The sequence below is a fragment of the Crocodylus porosus genome, unplaced genomic scaffold (assembly GCF_001723895.1).
Source record: "Crocodylus porosus isolate Cpor-Errol unplaced genomic scaffold, CroPor_comp1, whole genome shotgun sequence".
In the NCBI taxonomy this organism is placed as follows: Eukaryota; Metazoa; Chordata; order Crocodylia; family Crocodylidae; genus Crocodylus; species Crocodylus porosus.
Genome location: NW_017728912.1, coordinates 16,836,836 through 16,857,365, shown reverse-complemented (window position 1 = coordinate 16,857,365; position 20,530 = coordinate 16,836,836). Strand labels below are relative to the sequence as shown.

Sequence of the window (20,530 nt, the reverse complement as noted above, 5' to 3'; positions counted from 1 at the left end):
AAAGGCATTGAGCACTTCAGCCTTTTCTGCATCCTCTATCACAAGATTGCCTCCCACATTCAGTAAGGGACCCACACTTTCCCTGTTCCTCCTCTTGCTACAAACATACTTGTAGAAGTCCTTCTTGTTACCCTTCATGTCCCTTGCTATCTGCAGCTCCATTTGTGCTTTGGCCTTCCTGACTTCATCCCTGCATGCCTGAGCAATGCTTTTGTATTCCTCCTTATTTATTTGCCCAAGTTTCCACTTCTTATAAGCTTCCTTTTTGTGACTTAGTTTACTGAAGAGTTTCCTGATAACCCAAGCTGGTCTTCTGCCACACTTGCTAGATTCCTGCACGTTGGGATTGTTTGTTCCTGCACTCTCAGTAAGACTTCTTTAAAGTACAGCCAGCTCTCCTGGACTCCTCTTGCCCTCAGTCTGGCTTTCCACGGGATCCTGCCCATGAGTTCACTAAGTGAGGTGAAGTCTGCTTTTCTGAAGACTAGGGTCCTTACTCTGCTGTCCTCCATCCTTCCTTGCCTCAGGATCTTGAGCGCAATCATTTTGTGGTCGCTGCTGCCCAAGTTGCCATCCACTAAAATGTTCCCCACCAATTCCTCCCTCTTTGTGAGCAGCAGGTCAAGAAGAGCATGGCCCCTAGTGAGCCTCTCCAGCATTTCCACCAGGATATTGTCCCTAACTCTCCAAAAACTTCCTGGATTGACTGCACACTGCTTTATTGTCCGTCCAGCAGATGTCAGGGTGTTTGAAGTCCCCCATAAGAACCAGGGCTCACGAAAGGGAAACTTCTGCTAGCTGTTTGAAGAAAGCCTCATCCACCACTTCCTCCTGGTCTGGTGGTCTATAGCAGACACCCACTACAACATCACCCTTATTGCTGTCCCCTCTAACCTTAACCCAGAGACTTTCAATAGGCCTATCTCCAGTTTCAACCTGGAGCTCTGAATGATCATATGGATCTTTTACATACATGCAACTATTCCTCCTCTTGTCCCCCTGCCTGTCGTTCCTGAACAGTTTGAATCCATCCATGTCAGTGCTCCAGTCATGCGATCTGTCCCACCAAGTCTCTGTTACTCCAATCACGTCATAGTTCCATGATTGTGTGAGGACTTCCAGTTTTTCCTGCTTGTTTCCCAGGCTCTGTGAATTTGTGTACAGGCACTTGAGGTAACCAGTTGATTGCCATGATTTCACCAGAAGTATAAGAACACCTCCCTTGCTGCCCCCTCCTGCTTGCTCTTCCTCCAGGTCTTCTGCTTACCTCAGAGTAATATGTTAGTTAGTCTCTATGAGTGTGTATACTGAATACTAAGAGGGATCCTTTTTCCTCTGACTCACTGAATTAACACAGCAGGGCTCAGGATGTAATGTTAAATAATAGAAAGATTTAGAATAGCTATAGGAAAGCATGCATCATGCAGAAAAATAAGCCTTAGAACACATAGTCAGGTTGTGGGAGCCAGTGATAAAAATAAATTCAATTCTAGGTTGGTATGTATTTGTGGAATGAAAGAATGCCTGCATTTCCGTTTTTGAGCTGAATGTTGTAAAAAGAAAAAAGAATGGGAACAATAGCACTTTACCCTTTGGAAAAGGTTGCTTGTAGTTGAGAATGTCACTGGAATGTATAATACAATACAGGTCTCATTTTTCAAACTCTGGTATTTTACTAGCAAATGTAAATGCATATGGTGCACCCAAACAGACAGGTAGACATGTTTCCCATTCTGAGTGGAGTGGCCAAAAAAGAATTAGCAAATGATGTTTAGGCATTCCAGTCAAAATTCATCATAAATGATGCAAATTGGTAATGTCCAACTTCCATGCAGTCAGAGGGGAGTTTTGCTGAAATAATGTCTATATCCAGTATTTGGCCTCACAATTTCCAACCTCCTCCGCTGTCCAAGACAGCATGTATGGTATCATCCAAAGCCTTGTGAAATTTGTAGGAATGTTTCTGTTTATTCAGTGGACCTTGGATCGTTTCTGAAAGAGAAGATGTCAAGAAACAATTCTGATGTTATCACAGGATGTCTAAATGCTAATCGTTTAGGTCTGCCAACCTTGGAGTCTTTCCTATTTTCTAGAAGGCTCTAAGAATCCAATGAAAATTAAATGGCTGTACTGTTTTCATGTCTCAAAGGCTGCTTTTGGACTATAAGACTGCTTATAAAGAAAAACTCTGAAACTTATTAAACTGTCTGTTTGATCCTGTAGGCTTTTTTTTTTCTTTTTACTTTAATTTTTGTTTTTCAAAGAGTTGTCTGTGAACGAGCATGTAAGTTAATGCTGGCCTATTTTAATGTCCCAGTGTAAATCTAGAACACATACAGAAATATCATTTGATTTACATTGGCTCAGCTGAGATAAGAATCTGTCTTACTGTCTGCAGTATGAAAATTAATTCTCCACCTTGTATCAGGGTCTCTTTAATCTGAAATGCAATAATATGACATGATGAACAAGATCAAACAAAACATGCATATTTGCAACACCACCTTTCCATTTCTCTCTCAGGATATAATTAATGGGAATTGCCACTAACTCTGCTTAAATAAACTTTGCTGCAATGCCTGTACCATATTCGGTGCAGTGCAATGGAGATTTCCATTTTCTTTGCTGCAACATACGCAGCCAGCAAATCATTTTAAGCAGCCCTTTCTAGTTATTATGCATGAAACAATTCAGTTTTATGAGCTCATATTTTTGTTTTGTAACCATATTCCCTATTTATTATTTTTCTCTTCCCTTCATTCTTCTTTTCATATGCTTTCATTAGCACCATGCCCAGGTAGGTATTACACAGCATGAAAAAAAATGTCTTCTCCAAGGCACCTTTTTGGCACCAATCACTGTTCATCCATTTTAGAGTCCTGCTGTTAAATTTAGGAAGCAAGGCTTATATACTGGACTAGTTGATTTCACAGGACCAAATGAAAGGCATTGCTTTTATGTTAGTAATATTTTCAAGTGACTGGAAATACCCAGTTATAGAGTGGCATGTGTGGATATGCCAGCTAGCTTGAACTTCAGATTAACTCAGGGTGACATGGCTCTAATATTATTCCCTGATCATTGAGGATGCTAAACTCATCACTGTGTCTGCAGCACCTTGTGGCTGTTCTTCATTAAGCATGTTCTGCTTAAGGAGGTAGTTGCTTGGAGGAGGACATAGTATAGGATACATGGATGGTACTTGTCTTATTATAAAAGTATAGGGTAGAAGAAAGGGGAAGGGAACAAGAAGTAGTGAAAGGAAAGAAAAAAGAATAACTGTCCTACACAGCTTCTTCCTCCATGTATCTAGAACAAGAGCGGATTCAAACAAATCCGTGTCCCTCCTGCAATCCGGTTCAGTTGGACCTTTTTCTTGAAGGTCAGAGATTCAGAATTTGAACCCCCCTCCCCCCACCACTTACCTCAAACCAATTCATCCTGGTTGATGAGGAAGACTTTCTGTCTGCAACTGAGAAGAGCAGTTAGGGAAGGTTTTCAGGCCTGGTTTATATAGTTTTCAGGGACTCAAGTTATTTCCACAGAGTTCTAAGGCAACAGGAAGCATCTTGTGCTTCCCACACCATGGTCTCTCTCAAATGGTCACAATGCATTGAATGGGGTCCTGCTAACCTAGGGGTTAAGCCTGTGCATCATAAATTGGAACACGTGCATCTTAATCAATTCTGCTCAATACCACTATCTCTCAGTACTGGAATCCTTATTTCTATACATGCACTTTGAGTTCTTAGAAAATGGGCAATGCCATTTCCATTTTTGATTAAAATCTCAATAGACTCCTGAAGTACCACAGATTTGGTCACTTTTGTGTCATGTACTGGACATGTGCTTATGTACATATACCATATTCTGGGTATGTACTGGACAAGTTGTTGTGGTTGTAGTTTCAATGTCATATAGCTATAGGAGAATGAGGATAAAATCACCTGAGATTAGTAGCTGAGCTTTGTATATGTTTCATTTCATACACTACTCATGCTGTCTAGTAGTACATTTAGTTAGCTGAATAGCAGAACCTATGACTTGGATGGACAACCTCTTGCAAGCATTGCATGGCACTATAAGTCAGCTCTGAAAGCTTCACTCTTTAAAGCACATAAAAGCTAGTGATGAAAAATGGGGTCTGCTACTGATGTTTGTTTTCATTTCTAAGAATGAATGTTCAAGTAGTAATATTTTGGAAAGCTCATATGGATCAGGAGAGATAACCTGCTCATATGACACATATCGTACCGGAGTACGATAAAAAGACTACACATATTCAAAATTATATACAATCACTTCTTTACATAACTTGAAGCAAGTTATTGATGGACAGAAATAAATAAGGTGAATTCGTGGTACCCATAAACCAATATGTTTTGCCATCAACTAATGGAATCAGAATTTCATCCATGGAATGTGCTGTACCTGCAAAATACTATACTTCATCTTTGCAAATATCTGCTTTCCCACTCACTTGGAGTGAGTAATATTTCATGACATGCAAGTGAAATGTTATTAGGTTTTTCTTACTATTATCAATGTTAGAGCGAGCGAGATTAACAGCACACATTGTCCCAGTATTTTTCCAAGGCTTATACTCATGTAACACTTTCACTATCTTTGCATCAATTTTCTACAATCTGTATTACATGTTAAACATGCACAGGGAAGAACATTAGTCATGCCTCACATAATTCTGAATATCTCTAATGTAAATACACCATGCCATTTCTATATAAAGTATGGCTACTGGAAGAACCTACTGGATGAATCTTTTGATCTGAATTTGTTGGTTGAATCTGATTTCCAAAAAACATTTTAAATGACAATTAAAAATGAATTGTCCCCCTTAAAAATCACAGATAACATCTCCATTGGGCTGATCCTGTACACCTTCTGTGTTTAAAAGTATTGATATATTCATGTGTAGTACCTCTAAATGTGCGATCCATGAAAACATGGCAAGTACCAAAAGTGACATGAAATATGTCTTCCACGGTATAGAAGAACAGGAACGTGTATACCTTCAGGAAAATCTGAAGGCGAGGTGTTAATGTTTAAAAAAAGAAAAAAGATACTTGCCTATACTATTTGTTAAATTCAAAAGATCGAAGTAATGCTATTCTGTGGCAGAAACCCCAGCTTAGCTTAATATGTCTTTGTTTTGGCATCTCTGATTTTTGCTTGTTGCTAGCAGATATTGCAATTAAGTTCTGAGCTGGTGCTTGGGAGCAGCTTATTATTTCTTTCTGCATCTCTCATTGCTACAGCAGCCAGTTTTCTCTAGAGCTGTGTGTACATGCCAGGGAAACAGTGCTCACATTTTGGATGGCCTTTTTAGAGATGCTGTAAGCATACTGAAGAGAAACTTAGTTTTACGTAGGAAGCATGTGGCTGGCCACAGTTCACCTTGCTCTGTGTACCTTCCAGGGGGGCAGAACAAACCTTATCTATTCACAGTTTTCAGTAAGAGCCTGGATAGGAATGAAATGTCAGAGGGGCTTATTTCAGCATCTTTTCAGATATTTGCTTTAAAATTTTTCCAGGTGGTTTCATTAAGTTATGGATCAGGACAGGAGAGAGAACTTCTTAAAGGGCATCAGAGGAAATTCCTCTCCCTTACAATAAAGGAGATGATTACTCCACTGGACTAGTTTAAAAACATTTGTGGACGGGAATAGATTGTGATCTAGTTTAGTCTGTTAGGGTCTCATTTGAACCATATTAAAGGTATCAATCAAAAGACTTTGGTTCAGCCAACACTCAAAAAATCACCATAACGCTGAGATTTACAAGGCTCTATTTTTCCTCATGGCTAGTTTATATTCCCCCTGGAAGTTGCATTATTTTTGCTAATAGCACGCTTTTTTCACTCTGCTGGTCGGTCCACCATCACATCTTCACAACACCATCTCTGCTGCTGATATATTGCCATGGCATCCTGCCAACCTACCAGCCTGCGATCCTTCAGTTCAGACAGGTCCCACACGCTGAGCCATGCCTCCTACCTGAGGGACAGTGCCATGATCGATGATACGGTCGTAATCCCCAGCCAACAGGTAAGATCTTTTTCTTAGTCTTACAAATCAGGCTGTACAATGTACCTGTATTTGAAATCATTTTGCAAGTATGAAAGAAATGTCGACTGGATGTCGACTGCATGGCACAGTATGTGTTGCTGTATTGTATTTCTCTGATTTCTGACTGGTATTAAATGAACTATATTAAATATATATTCTAACCTAAAAGGAAATACAAGAATACAAATGTGTCATCTTAGTAACTCCCAACATTCCTGTTCACGGAGACTAGTAAAGCACAGTCACTTTGAACAAACACAAAATACTCAGTAATGTGTTTTTAATAACTGAATACCGTTATCGCTCATTTGTAGCTGTTCCCCCCCACTTTAAAGCATTAATTATTTTAGCTTTTTTTTAAGTAAATAACGTATTTATGGTTTGTCTGTTTAGTTATTTTTAATTAAAAAAACCCCAAATATTCTTTCATACGTCAAGGTAACAAATCTGGCCAAGGAAGCTGAAAGGAACTCATATCGCTTAAGTTGGGGCACTGAAAATTTGGACAATGTGGCTCTTTCTTCCAGTCCCATTCATTCAGGGTGAGTTATCAAATCCATTGATATGTATTAAAAAGGATGAAGAAACAGAGTGAGCATAACTGAAGGCGCAGCAGCTTGAGCTAATGCTTATCTGGGAACTGAATTTTACTTTCAGCCAGTTTAGCAAATCTCAATGTTGCCCTGAATGTGGATCCATTAAAATCACTGAGATTTTTTTTCAGTGGACTTCAGTGAACATGGGATCTGTTTTCTTTTGGGGGGGGTTTCAATTAGGACATTAAATTAATTATTTTCTCCACTAAGAAACCAGAAGGAACAGACCAAAATGAAATGATTGAGTTGTAGAGAGAAAAAATCATATATATATATATATGTATTTATGTATGTATGTATGTATATATATGATGCTCACTCTATCTGCTATTGATGGCAAATGATTTCAGGCGATCTCACAGGAATTGCTCATCATCTAATAGGATCAGGCCACCAGTTCAACTATCAGGAAATACAAATATTTGTATAACTATTTATTATTTTATATTTGTATTTCCTGATAGTTGAGTTGGTGGCCTGATCCTACTAGATGATGAGCAGTTCCTGTGAGATCACATGAAGTCATTTGCCATCAGCCGTAGATAGGGAAAGCAGCAATTTTGAGCTCGCAATAGCTTCTAGAATTAGACCTTGATCCAGTGAAACGGCAAATGAGGGAGATGTGGTGGTAAGTGCACGGCACAACTATGACGGGTGAACCTTCCCCATTTACAGCAGCATATAATAAAAGATATGAAAGAATTTTAAGCATCATCACTAGCCAGTCATGATCTCAAAAGACTACCCCTTCTTATGAAAATTATCTGCCTAACAAATAAAGTAAATATTAGTGATTTATGTGAATCGAAATCTAGTGACATGAATCATGTTTTTTACTTTTTTTAAATGTCAGCCATCAAATAATATTCAAGCAACCTAATGAATGTTTCAGCTTACGCATACCAGAACACGTACCTTCAACTATTGCCACCCATGATTTTTTGGGAGCATTTTTACTAACCCTATGAAACCTGAACAGGACAGAGACTAAAATACAGGCCTGTCCAAGTTAATGTTTAGAGATGGTATCCCAAATGGACTACAAGATAATGAGGTTGTTTACTGGCAGTTTGAGTGGCCTTGTTTTATACAAGAGGATCAAAGAGAAACAAAGCTGGCATAACAGTGTGATGGCAGGTTAGACTGATAAAGGTGCATAAGGGCCCTGTTACACTTTACACTGTGAGCTGCAGAAGTGTTGATCTGTGTCAGTGCTAACTTGAGTTTGGAGCAGTCACATGTTCAAGCTAGCAGGGCCCTAAAGGGCTGAAAGGTAAGGGCAAGGAAGGGTTAACCTGCCTGCTTGGCCTCTGCTGCCAGGTTGCTGCTTTTATCTGAGCTGAGCTTGTCCAGAGAGCAGTGCTGGTGGGAGCTGTGGATGGGTAGGTTAACCTTTCCCTGCCTGGTTTCCCAGGACAAACTGTATGGGCAGCCACAAGTAAGCAGGTGATGGGGGAGATAAGAGGGGAAAAGGGGGCAGTGGGGAGGCAGTGAGCAGGGATCTAGGGTGCTGGGGAGGGCAGGAGGGGGGCAGTGGGCCTGATCTGGGTCAGCAGGTAAGGGGAGTGGGTAGGGTGTTTACACTGAGGTGTAACCTAAAGTAGCTGCTGATATATTGCCTTAGTGTTACATGAGCTGGCTAACAAGGATCTGAAATAATCCTACCCTGTAGTGAGTAACCTTGAGCTGCATAAGGAATGCTTAAAACTGGTTTCAGGTGTTAATGTGTGGTGAATCCAGGGGTTAAGATCTCCAGGAGCTGCACAAAATTACGTGTAACAAGGCCCTAAGGAAAGTTTGAATGTTAGATGCCAACACCATAGCTGGCTATAGCCAGTGCTGCTAGCTTTTTGTTCTCTCTTACCTCTAAAATTAGCAGAGGAATAAAAATAAGTAACTGTGAACATAGGAAATATGTATTTTTTTTATATGGCCAAGACTTAGGTTTTAAAATTATTTTGGCAGCTAAATCCAGCAAGTGATGCCAAATTGCTTAAATATTTTTTTTCCCAAACCATTTTACCTTTCACTCCCAGAAACTTGGTTTTTCTAGTATTGATAGATGATAAGATAGCTACGTTTAAAGAACAGTTAATCAAGATTCTGTGGGACTTGATTTTTTTTTTTTTACATTATCATTCTTCAGCTAATCCATTATACTTCATGACCAACTTGCCAGTTCCAGAATAAGGAAATTAGATTTTATAAATCAATGAGGGAAATTGTTATTGGGGATAAGATACAGATCATATTAGCCAGGGCAGTTGTTTTCTTTAGACATATCTCTAGGAAATTATCAGTAAAATACAATAACAGTAGAGTCTTCATGAGCAAGAATTTTACCCCATAAAAATATTAAAATGCTACAGAAAAACTAATTTTTACTTTGCACTGACTTACCATGAAAATTAACTTATGATCTACATAATATTAAAGGGACACATTGAATTGATTTATTATGTTTACAGAACATAAGTTTAACATGTCACCCCCAGCAAGGAAACCTTTTCTTTAGGTCATAAAACTGTACAATGACACCCCTGGGTAAGGAAATGGGTTTGTAAACACTCCCTTGGGTGCAGGGGAGCTAGTAGGAATACACTGCAACTTTTGACCAGCCAGCCAAGGAATCCAGTACCTGATCCCAAGAAATAGTGATCACAAAAAGGAAAGAAAGGAAGGAGGAAATACAATCCTTAAAGCAGCCCAAATTAACATTGTTTCAGTAAGTCAAGAAAACTTGAATGCTAAGTGGTTGATGAAAAAGCAAAGCATTGTTACTTTGCTGAAAATTCCAGGGAATAAGCTCATTTTGTTTAATTGACAGGTTAAGATGAGAAAGAAAGAAACACCCAGCTGTGCAAAGGTCTATTTCTACAGGCTTAACCACGCAATGCACACTGAGTTCCTTTCCCATGGTGAATTAGTGAAATATTTTCATTTGGTTAGAAGTGAAACGCTGATTTGAAGAGCCCTGCAATAGCACATTTTTATATCTTTTCCACTTGCCCTGGCTTGTAGGATTGAATGAAAATGTACGGTCTGAAAGTACAGTACTCCTGATGAATTATTACACTGTGCTATTGTTGGGTTCGGTGACATGCAAGAAGCAACTCAGTGTTTACTCTTGTAGATTATATGGTTATCAGCAATCTTCAGGTCAGATGAGCTTGTAATTGTACTATACTGTACTGTAATTGTGCTGTATTGTGGGAAGAGAGGTAATGTTTTCAAACAGTTATGACATGAAATGGAGAGAGGCGGGGAGGGTGCTGGCAGGGGAGAGTGTTTTCTCTATTCCTTCTGATATTAACTTGTCTTAGTTATCTAGGGCAACTTTCCTGTGTCTCAGAGTCCCCAAGAGTAAAATGGGTATGCTAAAATTCCTGTTATATTAAAAACATTGAGCTCCTGAAATACAATATTTTACTTATCTATGAGGTATTTTATTATTGCATATCTGTATGTTACGTTCATTTGACACTATGAAAATTCTGACTAACAAACAGTTCAAAGGTATCTTCATATACACACACACACACACACACACACACACACACACACACACACACACACACACACACACACACACACATATATCTGGGAAAGCTAAATAGTTGGAACTGTGTTAGTTTGCTCTTTTGGAAACCATTACGTCCATAACGGAAATTAAAAAAAAGAATAGGGAGCCAGTGGTTAAAATTGATAAATAATGAGAGTTATCATTCTTAGCTGCCTGTCTGGAAAAAAGGAGATTGGATCATTGCTTACAAGGTAAATAAAACACGCTTAAAGTGTTGTTTTCTGAATCCTTTATGTTGCTTTCCCCACTGTGACATTCATTTTATGGAAATAGTTGTGGAAACAGGACCTGGCAGCTAGCAGCTGAGAGTCATTTCAAATGTACAAAAGTAAATGATATTAGAATCCATCAAATCTTACAAGGGCCTAAAAGTTTTGCTGATGCCAAAAAAAGAAAATGGCAATAGATATTTACATAATAATGAAGTGATGGGGGCAAATAACATAACTGACTGTAGTTTGTATTACTGGAACATAAGGCGTTAGAAAAATTATAACAAAAAGTTTACCATCTGTCAACCTGGAGGTGGGAATGAAAGGAGGACTACAAACATGTTCAGATGGAGCAAACTGGAGGACAGACCATTCAAAAGAACACCTGGGAACAAAGAATTATAATTCATTTTGTTCCCAGAAGCTCTTGATGGAATTACATTTTAAGCTGTAGACACATTATATTTTGGAGGCCCGGTTTAAAAGTAAAAGTAAGCACCTGAGTAAGGAAGTACAGTACCTTATTTGGCTCTGAGCTAAGCACTTAGGGAACCAGATGCCCAGCTTTGGTGTCCAGATGCCAAAATGATTACTCCAATTCAGAGCCGAGATTAAGGATACATACATGGTGAGAGGAGGTAATAGCATCCCAAATTACTGTAGCTTTGCTGTTGTAGTTGCCACCTGTAACTCATGATACTTACATAAGCTTATGTTCCATACTCATTTATACCCTTTGTTCACATGCTCTTCATATTTATAGGCTCAGGTTAAAAAAAACACCTCATTTATTTCTTTTTTTATTTATAAACTTCACTTCATGCTCTTTTTTGTGCTAAATTATGTATTCTGTTGCAGCCATTCTTCTCCATGTCTTGATCATGACAACAGCAGGTGAACTTCTGCATAATTTCTTTTAATATGCTTCCTCACCACTTCATCCTTACCTTCATCCTTCTTCTAACTTACATACTCTCAGGATGCTTTAGTGCTTTTATGTTTATTTAGACAGTAGGGAAATTCTACCTGGCAAAATTCTACATGGTCTTACTTTTCCATTGTATGGGAGATACCCCTTTTCTCCAAAGTATGCTAATAACTTTTATTAAGAAAATTCTAGGGACATTGTGATCAGTTTAATTGAAGCCCAGTGCAGTCCGTCTAAGTCTTGTCTGTAGTTAATACTAAATTTTCTATACCAGTCACATGAATACGCTGTTTAAAATGTAAATAATTATGGCTTTGAAGGCATTTCACAAAAGTGAATCCTTTTCCACAGTCCTTTTCATATGCAGAGTGCTACAGAATCTCTTTGTAGACCAAATTTTTCCCATTTTCTACCTTATTAAAATCAGAAGAAGGAGTGGCAATGGTGCAATTAAAGAGTTAAATTGGTCCTACGTCCTTACTTCTGTGTGATTTTGCTGGCAAATAAAATCAGTCATGTAGGTGCCAAGAGCTATACTAAATGAATGTGATACATTTATCATTGATGCAGTGCTCAGTGCTCCACAAAGCATAGCAGATGATGCAGTACCTACTTGAAGATTTCAGTGTATTAACCCCCTAATATCCAATATGTTTGTTGCATTTGTTTGACATGTGGCTGCAAGTGTTGTTGAGAAACCTCAGGCCACTTACTGAGTTTCAGCAAGCCATCAAGGGCTGCATGATAGGCAACCAGGGGCAGATATATATTAATTTTTTTAAATTTTTAGGGGCCTTGCAGGCCAGATAGAATGGCCTGGCGGGCCACATTTTGCCCACCCTTGTCTTAAATACTTAAATAAATAAAATTCTTAGGGAATTCTAACTCCTTCCATATCATAGTTTGTTCTCAGCCAAGAGCCTTTTTCTAGGGCTGTGCAAAGCTTCAGTCACTGTTTCGATTCAGAGGAGATTCGGCTCCTGAATCTCTAAATCCAGATTGAATCAGGAGACCCGTTAATCTCTCCGAATTGAATCAGAAGCCTCCAATTCAATTCAGAGAGATTCGATGATTTGGTCACAGGCACAGCTTTATATGTTTTTTCTATGTACCTCGAGGTACCAGGCACAGCTCGTGAACTCTGAGATGGTGGGGGCAGATGGAGTATTCCACAGGAGTGCGGGGGGGTCCCCTGTATGCTTGGCCATGGATCCCGTTCCCCCAGCTTGGTGACTGGTACCTCCTGGGTCTGGGGGAGCACCTGAGGTCCCCCCATGACCAATCACTGAGCTGCAGGGGGGTGGTCCCTGTTGCTCCTGGCAGCAGACCCAGAAGTGGACTGGAAGTACTTCTGGTCCACTTCTGGGTCCACCACTGAGCATGTGCCCTCCCCCCCCATGCTTCCGTGGGACACATCAACTCACCATTCACAAGCTATTCCTGGTACTTCGAGGTACGTGGAAAAAACATATAATGCTGCGTCTGTGGCTGAATTGCTGATTCTCCACATCAGCATTGAATCTTCAGATCTGGCCGAATCAAATTGGGACAGTGACCTGAATCAGCTAATCAAATCACTGTTCCCTGAATCCGGCTAAATCCAAATCAAATACTGCCCACTTCGCACACCCCTACCTTTCACCTGTTTTAGCTAGCTAAGATTTTTACAGTCAGTAAAGGGTACATTTGTACAAGAAACTTACAATTATTTCTAGATGCCTGCAGTTCAGTTCATGTTTTTTGTCCTCCTAGGATGTATATTTTTACTTATGTATAGTTACTCATCAGCCTGATCCAACACCTGTTGAAGTAACAGAAAAACCTCCCATTGACTTGAACAGGCATTTGATTAGCCTGTTTATCTTTGGTATCTTTGAATTCAAACTTTGGATCCATTTCCCTTTCCAATTCTACGCTTGAGAATTGCTGAAGCACCCTGATTAAGCTATTTGTTTTTGCTTTTTTACACTTTGACTAACACTGAGTGCTGCTATTTCCTTGTTTCCTAGTTTCTTGTATTAGCTAAAATAACTTAGATAAAAGAGCTCTTAAGTGTGTCTGTGGTGGTTATGGTTCAGTGACACTGTTACCAATTTTTTGCTATATAATGAAAAGCATGTGCGCCTGCCTAGCTAACTAAAATGAATAACTGTCTCCGAATGGACTGCATAATGATAGCGGATCGCTTTTGCATTTTCAGTTTTTATGTGGTAGCAGCAATCATTACCTGTTCCAGAAAGACTCTTTAGGAAACTGTGTGCGCATGGCTGATCAAATGGTTTTACAGACAGAGAAGTGCAGCTGAGTGCCAGCAAACTTAAATTCTTCACTATCTGAAGGGAGTATGATTCTTCTGGAAAACAGCTGACTAAAACAAGAACATATGGCAAAGCACAAAAATAACGCCCTGTCTTTCTCAATACATATTTCTCCATTTTTATTTCTGTGTTTATTTCTTTCCTGCATTTTAAATGGCTTCAAAAATAGATTAGCTGTTATTGTCTTATCAAAGAAAAAATTGGCAAAAGAAACACTTCAGTGTGTTTGGAATATCAAAATTATTTGGAACCTCACCTCCTTTCACCCTTCAAAACTAGATCAGTTTAGTCATACATTTTGTAAACGATTCTTTCAATCACAACTTAAAAATACCCATCTAGATTTGATCTATTTTATGTGGAAACATCTTGCGAGAATTAAGGAGTTTTCTCTGATGTCCTTAGCCAAAATATTAGCACTCTTGCTGCTGCCTTCCAACCCCAATTTAATCAGATTTTGTGTATGTCTGTGAATTTTGTGTAAGATCCTTTGGGATGAAATGCCATAACTCGTGAGGTTGGTTGTGTCTGTTTTTCCTTCCTTTGTTAGAATGCTTATCATTACATGATGATATTGTGACATAATTTGGGGTGCACAAACTTCAATTAAAGCATAGCGTTCAGGCAGTGCACACATCCCATTAGTTCAAAACAGTTTTGTGTATGTATATTATGATGTGTGAATGATAATGTTCTGAAAAATATGTGCGAAAAGTTGCATAGATAGAGGTTTGGTTAAGGCCCCTGGGAAAACTGGCTGCATTTGTACAGCACTCAGACTTTATTGAATATTTTTATAGCTTTCCTGCATTGAAAATTTATTTTCAAACAATTAGAAAGTAAAGGACAGTGTGAAGGAAACTGCATTGACTTTGACAGACTGACTTTGATACATTGTTAGAGCAGAGATTGCTTGGTTTAACTTCTTTGCAGCAATAGGTATATCATTAGTCTCATACAGTGGAATATTTATATTTTCCAAAAAGTGTTTATTTTGGAGGTGTGTTGTCTTTTTTTTCTGTGAGACGTTCCAGTTTTTAAAAAAAATCATCTATTACCATATTGCCTCTCTCTAAAAGAGACATTGACAATTTTGCCTTCAAATGTGTCTATCTCGTAGCTACTATATGGATATTCTTGACTTTTAGCTATATTCTGCATAAAACTGTTTGTTTTTGCGGTCCCCAGTTGATATTATTGGCTATTTTAATATATGTAAACTCAATTAGGCCCAAAGGAATTCCTTTCCTTTTTCCTATTTTTTACACCCAGCCAATAACTAGATTTGGCTCTGGTATCTTGCTTAGTCACCAATTTCTATAAATTAATTTCCTACCTTTGAACTTTCTATACAAAACAAACTTTCTGAATCTTCCTTGACTTCTGTGGCACATACATTTCATGACTTCTGGCATGGCTCTTTTCAATATCTGCTCATATTTGGAATTAAGATTTATATAAACAAAGGAGCATTTACAAAATTTGGATCTTTTGTCTGACATAATTTTTGACCTTACCTTGTACCTTGAAGCTTCCAGCTGTCTCTGGTACTAGGTTTCCAGAATGGGGGGCTAATATTTTAGATATGCTCTCAATAAGATTGTATAGGAAAGAAGTATTACCTCCCTAGTCTGTGGCATAAAGTCTGCAAAAACTGTCCAAGATTACACTGTTTTTTTTATTTAGCTGATATAACATACAGCAAGATTAATTAGCTATCCTCTATTACCCATTATTGTCCCTTGCCTTTATAGCTTTCCTCCTTTTTGTTTAATGTCAGCTTCAGATTACAGTACCATATGCCTCTGACATACGTTATATTTAAGATATGATTGCCCTGCTAATTGTACCTTAAATGGTAACCCATCCACATGTTCAGGCAATACATGCTACGACAAAATGGGAAACTAGCCACAAAAATATTCCACAAAATATGTATAATATTTTTGTGGTTGGTTTCCATCACACCTTAAATTGAATGTGTGGCACAATCCCCATCATGCAGCCAGATGCTGGCTGCATGAGGTTGGTTGACAGCTCCTCCATGGTTGGCAGGCTGACAGTTGTGTGGTGCTGCCCTCCATCTGCAGCTTTGAGTTTTCTGCCGTTGTAGTGCATGAGTCTCTGGGACCAGCCCCAGTGCAGTCCTGGGGCTGGGACCCACAGTCAAGCTGCATAAAACCCAGTGTAAGTGTGAAATCAGAGTCAGGACCAAATATCCCATCAGCTATTTTAAGCATATGAACACATAATGTACAGTTCATGGAGAAGCACCATCAATTCAGTACACTCTTCTTTTTTGTTTTGTCTGAAAAAAACGTAAGAGAAAATAGAATACCAGGCATGAAAAGAACAGGACTGGGTATTCCTATAAGGAAAGAGATTACTTGATTTGCTCATGCGATGTACTCATTACTGGTGTTATTTACATTCATATATGATAATTATTCATATTTATGTGTTTATTTCTTTGTGTTCTGGTAGTAATTACAGTGTTCTTGGCAATCTTGACAAATATAGGAAGCTAATCCAAGGAGTTCAGCTTTTAAGAAGAAGAGTTTAATTTGAAATAATAGAAAATGATAGAAAAAAAACACTGCACACTAATGAAAAATTGTACCCTTGATCATTTACTTAATAAAAAATGCCAGCATTCATTCAGAAAATGATTTGCATCAAATCATTCAGCCAGCTCTGCTAATAACAGTTATAGCAGTTTCTGTTGCTGTCTATTTATTACAGTAATATATTGGGAACTTCTTATTTCATCCCAGATCTTACTACTGTTAAATACATTTCTACTGCTACCATTGCAATAGTGTTTTAGGCAGAGTGACGTTACATGCTGTTCTTTGGGACAGTCTCATTTTAAACACCTGTCCTGGTCATCCCTGTGGTTTGGTCAAACAAACACTGTTGTCCTGTTTTGCAAAATCTCCATGCCTGAAAGTGATATTCTTCAGGCAGGTGCTGTAACACTCCACAGGCCGCCCACAGCCCTCCGTCCAGGGCTCTGGTGCTTTCAGCTAAGCTAGAGCTTGAAGACAGTTGAATGTGCTGGGAGGGGAGGGGAGTGTCCTGATATGAAACTGGAAATATGATCACCCAAATTTTAGATGGATTCTCAGGAACAGAAGTGAAAGCACTTTTTATACATCTGTCACAAAGGTGATGCAAAATGTGTTCAGATAGGGCTTGACTTCAATTTATAAAAGCCAATCATGCAGGATTATTTTCAAAACTGAGAAATTAGCAGCTTTGAATTCTTCTTTCTTCCCTGTGACTAGTAAAAGACATAATTTAACATTTAGACAGAATATATTTTAGGAAGGTTGCATCCATTCTTGAAAAATTAACCCAAGGAATTAAAGCTGTAAATCTTTTTCATTTTTTTCCCCTTGTTAAGACCACAGAAGCACAGCCCCTAAGGAATGAAATTATGGTTGTACTCCCCTGAGTTGTACAGTAAACAAAACCTAGAGGTATATGGATGGTGGTAGAATAGGAGACTGCATGTGTGAGAAGTGTCTTCATAGCCTCCATGGCGCATGGCGTGCTTCAGATTGGCAGGTTGTGGCTCCTTTCTCTCATCCATTATTCTGACTTGCATGGTGTGTTGAGTGTTCTGTTTTAACAGCATGTGGAATGAATTGCATATGTCTTAATAGTGAAAGGATGCAAATATTTGTTGTGCAGAGTGACTCGAGTGAGAGTGAAAATATTTGTATTTGTCACTCATCTTGTAAGATTTTCTTTATTGCAGGTCTCTCAGAGCAGATGTTAGCATTTGTGTGACTCCCTGTGCAGTAATGCTAGAAATAGGCCTGGTATTGTCCCAGCTCAGCTATTCCCTCTTTCATTTCCAGCAACCCAATAGTATAATAGTTGGTATAGCCTTTCTTTCCTAGGTTTTGTATGCTTTGCAGAAATGCCCTTAATCAGGCTTTGATCATAGCAAAACTATTAGAGTCAACTTACTGGCTAGTCACAGCTGAAAAAATTGAGATAGAGGTGAAAAAGTGCCATCTAAGGAAGACTTTTCTGTTTCTCCAGGAAAACCTACATGCTATTTACCCTGCTCCACGAAGAGCTTCTCTATCATAGCTAGCTTCCTGCCACTGTAGGGCATCCCCATAGAGGCATGTTAATGTTGTCTGCAGTAACAGGAAAAACAGTACTTTTTAAATAAGCCCACAACCAAATGATTACATTTTGCTCCCATCCTCAGTAGCCTGTCTTAGAAGAAGCATATCTTAAATGCCGACTATTTGCTACTCTTTATTATTAAAGATATAGTTTTATTAAAAGAATCCTATTTACTAAACCTCTTTCCCATCCTGATTTAGTTTTTGTAAATCTAAGGAGGAAAGTGGGCACCGTAAATCTAGTAAGTAGTAGTGCTTAACTTGTTAAAAGTCAATGTAACCATTTTAACAAGTGCACCGAAGTCTTACTCTTTGATTATTTTCTCTTTCTAGTTAATATTTGAGATAGTGAAAAGTTTGAAAAGGCAGGTGTTACAGATAAAGAAGGAATTTAGACCTGGTATAATATGCAGGTGTAATTCCCATTGGTTTTAATAAAACATGTGTAATCCAGAATGAACTTTGACCTACAATCCATGAATAATTTAGTCTTAGGAGTTTCAAATCTATCAAACCATAAGGAAAATTATAGTAAGTTCAACAATAAAAGAAACCCAGTTCACAATTTTCTTCATATCACTGCATAGTAAGTCTTTTTTCTTTAGTAATAAATATTAGAAGTTTGTTATCTATGCATGGGTTTTGTGCCTATCTTACCCTGTGATGGCACTAAAGGTAGAAATGTATGAGAGCTTTGGAAAAAAAAATGTTCACAAATGTAAAATAGAGGCATTTGCACAGGACCCTATATGATGCTCACACTTTTTTCCCCTAATTCCTTCATATGTATTCTGCCATACGTGTTCTGAAAAATTCTAAGATAGATGTTGTTAGTTTAAGTAATTAGTGATATTGCTATCAATTAACACCACACAAACAAGGACAAGATTGTTAAAATTCTACATACAGTAGTAAGAAAGCACCACACTTAGGTGTATAGTCTGTACATGTTGGAAGACAACAATTTGGAATGTAACCGAAGTGATTTTTCTTTGCCTAATATGTCTTTGTATATAATATTCATTTCACGCTTTCAGCTTCCTGGTTAGTTTCATGGTGGATGCCCGTGGTGGTGCCATGCGAGGTTGCAGGCATAATGGACTAAGGATCATTATTCCCCCTCGGAAATGCACTGCCCCAACACGAGTAACCTGCCGGTTGGTCAAACGTCATAGACTGGCCACCATGCCTCCAATGGTGGAAGGAGAAGGTCTGGCCAGCCGCCTTATTGAAGTTGGACCTTCTGGTGCTCAGTTTCTTGGGTAAGAGTCATGGTTTGCCTGAAGTGAAAATGGAAGATATATTTTCATCTGTTTATAAGTTGCACTGCAGTGATACCCCCCCCAGTCAAATTGATCTGAAAAAATGTTTTCTTTATATATTTTCTTTGTAACATAATAGGATGCCCACCCCAATGTAAATTGACTCAAAACCCATCAGCAAGTCACTTGGCTTGTCTGCATTTTTCTTGAGAACACTAAAGTTTTAAAACACTAACACTAAGGTTTAGTGTGCTTCCTGGAATAAGTTTATTAGTCAGTGTTGTGCTATTATAATGGAAATCACTTAGTAAAATAGAGAACCAATTCACATTATATTTAAATCACCCAAAATTAAGCAACAAAAGATAAATAACACAGCACTGATCTAAAGCCAAATTTGAAGCCTGCTGCAGATGCAACACAAGTTAGAGCTCCTTGTATTAGAAACTTGTGTTGTGTTATGAATAATTTGGACTATCTAGGAAGCGCAAGCTTTTGATTTTTCTGGGGTTAAAATTGCAAGTTCAAGCAATAGGACAACTCAAAAATTCTTCAGCAGCTTATTTTGTCCTATATTGCAATACCCAATAGAAAGATCACAATTGCAATTACTGCTGCGCTTGTTTTAGCAGTTTTCAGCTGAAACCAGCAGTTCTCTACACTTTTTTTTTCTTTTTATTTGGTTTGGTTTATTAGCTGCTCTCCCTATCAACTGTGGCATCCAAATGTGGATGATGGAAGGAACCCCTCCAAAAGAGCGAATGGCTTTAGTTGGAAACTAACAAAGAAGCTGTGAAGGGGAACAGTTTAAATCCATTTTGCAACAAATCGATTGATTTTAAGTCCCATCATATCAAGGGAGTCAGCACAGCCATTGTTTTTGCTAATGTTCTGTCTAGAAGAATAGACTTGTGAGAGAGTGATTTAATGGTTCTTTAACACTAATTGTTTTGGATGGGGTAGGGGTGGAGTCAAATACACATTTACATTATTTCATTGCTGCTGTACTTTGATAGAAGAACAAGAAGAATTCTGAAACACAGAGACCCTGTTGCTAAGGGCAAGCTTGCCTTCTCCAGTGGCAAACAGGCTGCTCCTTGGTATCAGGCAGCTGCGGAAGCTGCCTAACAAAACACTGACACTTTCTTCAAATGTTGGTCAGTACTTAATAAAAAAAAAATATGAATGTGAAGTACCAGCAGAATACCACTGCTGTCACATTCATTGTGTCTCTTGTCATCTCTTCCTTTCCCACAGTTATGTTAACACTTAGTGGGACAGATCTTAATCCACTCATTAGGCACTTAACTGTGATCCTGTATCCATTCTGTTGGAGTCTCTGAAAACCTGTTAATATATCTACAGTAACATCTTATCCCTAAAATGCATTCAATAAAAAA

At 38.5% G+C, this 20,530-nt stretch overlaps 1 protein-coding gene across 11 annotated transcripts in view; it reads left to right on the top strand.

The window, feature by feature from the left end:
• Positions 1 to 20,530, top strand: part of ANK2 (ankyrin 2) — a 550,591-nt gene that overhangs the window by 458,919 nt on the left and 71,142 nt on the right. For 5 of the 11 annotated variants that reach the window (XM_019534077.1, XM_019534082.1, XM_019534079.1 and 2 more), the window contains exons 25-27: positions 5,963 to 6,065; positions 6,525 to 6,628; positions 18,906 to 19,130. In XM_019534077.1, coding sequence (XP_019389622.1) covers positions 5,963 to 6,065; positions 6,525 to 6,628; positions 18,906 to 19,130 — 432 coding nt within the window. Of the gene's footprint in view, positions 1 to 2,785; positions 2,798 to 5,962; positions 6,066 to 6,524; positions 6,629 to 10,414; positions 10,457 to 11,335; positions 11,372 to 18,905; positions 19,131 to 20,530 lie in introns of all 11 variants that reach the window. The other 6 variants (XM_019534078.1, XM_019534076.1, XM_019534083.1 and 3 more) reach the window with 3 other exon arrangements.